The sequence below is a fragment of the Austrofundulus limnaeus genome, unplaced genomic scaffold, assembly GCF_001266775.1.
Source record: "Austrofundulus limnaeus strain Quisiro unplaced genomic scaffold, Austrofundulus_limnaeus-1.0 Scaffold995, whole genome shotgun sequence".
Classification (NCBI taxonomy): Eukaryota; Metazoa; Chordata; class Actinopteri; order Cyprinodontiformes; family Rivulidae; genus Austrofundulus; species Austrofundulus limnaeus.
In genome coordinates this window covers 8,559-11,047 of record NW_013953397.1, presented here as the reverse complement: position 1 = coordinate 11,047, position 2,489 = coordinate 8,559, and the positions used below count along the sequence as shown (strand labels likewise).

General features: G+C 47.1%; 1 protein-coding gene across 1 annotated transcript; it reads right to left on the bottom strand.

The window, feature by feature from the left end:
* Positions 1–1,553: 1,553 nt before the first annotated feature.
* LOC106533667 (uncharacterized) lies at positions 1,554–2,489 on the bottom strand (the record flags this gene model as incomplete). The annotated part of the gene is given in 1 exon segment (XM_014030072.1): positions 1,554–2,489. A coding segment is annotated over 1 exon segment (918 nt), but the record flags the coding sequence as incomplete, so codon positions are not given.

Sequence of the window (2,489 nt, the reverse complement as noted above, 5' to 3'; positions counted from 1 at the left end):
GGACAGCATGTCGGCATCAATATTCTCCCTGCCTGGTCGGTATTGAATGCCAAAATCATAGGTGGACAGTGCAGCCAGCCACCTATGACCAGTAGCACTAAGTTTGGCTGTAGAGAGGACATAGGTCAGTGGATTGTTGTCGGTTCTCACGGTAAACTTGGCCCCGTACAAGTAATCATGAAACTTATCAACAACAGCCCACTTGAGTGCGAGAAACTCGAGTTGATGGACTGGATAATTTCTCTCAGAGTTTCTCAGCTTCCGACTAGCAAAGGCTACAGGGAGCAAGCCCTGGGGATGTTCCTGGTTGAGCACAGCACCCAGTCCATCAAAGCTGGCGTCCACATGCAATATGTAGGGCTTAGTTGGATCTGCAAAAGCCAGGACTGGTGCTTGTGTAAGGCACTGAATGATGTTCTTAAAAGCAGTAGCACAGGCTGATGRCCACCGGTCTCCAAAGGGTTCAGATTTTTTAAGGTAGTCTGAGTTGGAAGTGACTGCCTTCTTTCCTTTTTTAACTGGAGGGTAGCCTTTGGTTAKGTCTGTTAGGGGTCTCACAATGGATGAGTAGTTGGCAATAAAKCTCCTGTAGTACCCACAGAACCCCAAAAATGATTGGAGGCTCTTAAGGTCCGTGGGCTGCTCCCAGTTAAGGACCGCCTTGATTTTTTCTGGGTCAGTAGCTATGCCTGAAGCGGACACAATATGGCCTACATACTTGACCTGAGGTTGACAAAACTGACATTTGTTGATAGAAACCTTCAGACCATATTCCTGTAGTCGGTCCAATACTTTGAGGAGACGTTCCTCATGTTCCTCCAGTGTCCGGCCAAACACTATTAGGTCATCCAGATATACTAAACACTGCAGGAGGTTCATGTCACCAACAGCCTTCTCCATTAACCGCTGGAAGGTAGCRGGGGCTCCCGTAATGCCTTGGGGCATACGCTCAAACTGGTAAAACCCTAGCGGGCAGATAAAGGCTGTTTTCTCCTTGTCTTGCTCAMCCATACCAATCTGGTAGTAGCCATTTCGTAGATCCAATACAGAAAACCAACGGCTCCCTGTCATACAATCCAAGGCTTCGTCTATCCGAGGAACTGTGTATTGATCTGGGATTGTTCGTGCATTCAGAGTGCGGTAATCAATACACATCCTGATGGAGCCATTCTTTTTCCTAGCGACCACGATGGGCGAAGCATAGGGGCTACGTGACTCCATGATTATTCCTGCTGCCAGCAGTTTTTGCAAATGGCTTCGCACATCATCGATATCAGCCGGAGCAAGACGTCTTGATCTTTCTCGAAAAGGTCGTGAGTCACTAAGGCGGATGGTATGTTCGACTCCACYTGCCAGTCCAACATCCCATTCCTCAAGGGAGAACACTCCAGCTTTCTCTGATAGCTTACGAGCTAGCCTCTCCTTCCAAGCAATTGGGATGGGGGAGTCACCAAAATCAAACAATCCAGGATCCATTGTTTGACGCATCTCTTTGTCTTTGTGCAACTCCATCACAACAGTGGCTTTATGAACACAAGCCAACATAGTGCCTTTAGGGATGGATTTTGGTTTTACTGACTCATTTTTTTTACCACCAGTGAGAAGTGGTTCATGTCCATGTCAGATGGTAAGAGAACACATGAGGGTACCATTATTCCATCTGGGAGAGATGGCTGATCAGGAGGCTCAATCACCAACATAGCTTGCTCCCAGCCCRCTTTTGCAATGACTTTACAGGTAGCCAGGGCTGAACCACCAGGGGGAACCTTAAGAGGACCAGGACCCATCCATTTTATGTTGCAAACATTATCATCCAGCTGACCTTGTGGGGGTTCCTGTTTAAGTGTCTTTGGTGTGCTAACAGAAACTCGCCATGACTGAGCCAGTCCACAGCATTCCACCTCATCTTGAATCTTGGGCTGATGATGGAAATTACAGGCGTTTGTTCCCATWATTACTGGAGCCTGATCTGGACCCTTAGGGTCAGGGCAAACCAGGGCTAGCACTGTCTTTGGCTCAGTGTGAGGACCATGCTCCAGGAACTCAACATTCATGGCTATGTAGCCCTTGTATGGATAACAAGATTCACTAAGTACCCACAGGGCCAAGCTGGAAATAGTATGGAGAGGCAAGTGAGACAAATGGTCAGTGTACCAGCTTTCAAATATTATTGTAACACTAGAACCACTGTCCATCAGAGCACTGGTGGGCTGACCTTCGATGATTACTTTACTGAGGGATGCCTCTCCTACTAGTCCCTTTGGGATGCCTGTAGCTTCTCGGGTGTCTACTGCATTCCTTTTTACAGAGCAGTTGGTGTTTGATGGTGTTTTGTCCTGTTTGTTTGACTCATTGTTTCTTTTTTGTCTATTTAGGGAACGAATCAGTTTTTGAATTACTTTGGCCTTGTCTTCAGGGGCTGTACAATGAGTAGACACATGTCCTCCTTCTCCACATCTGTAACAGAAGAAATCATCTTCATCATGGCT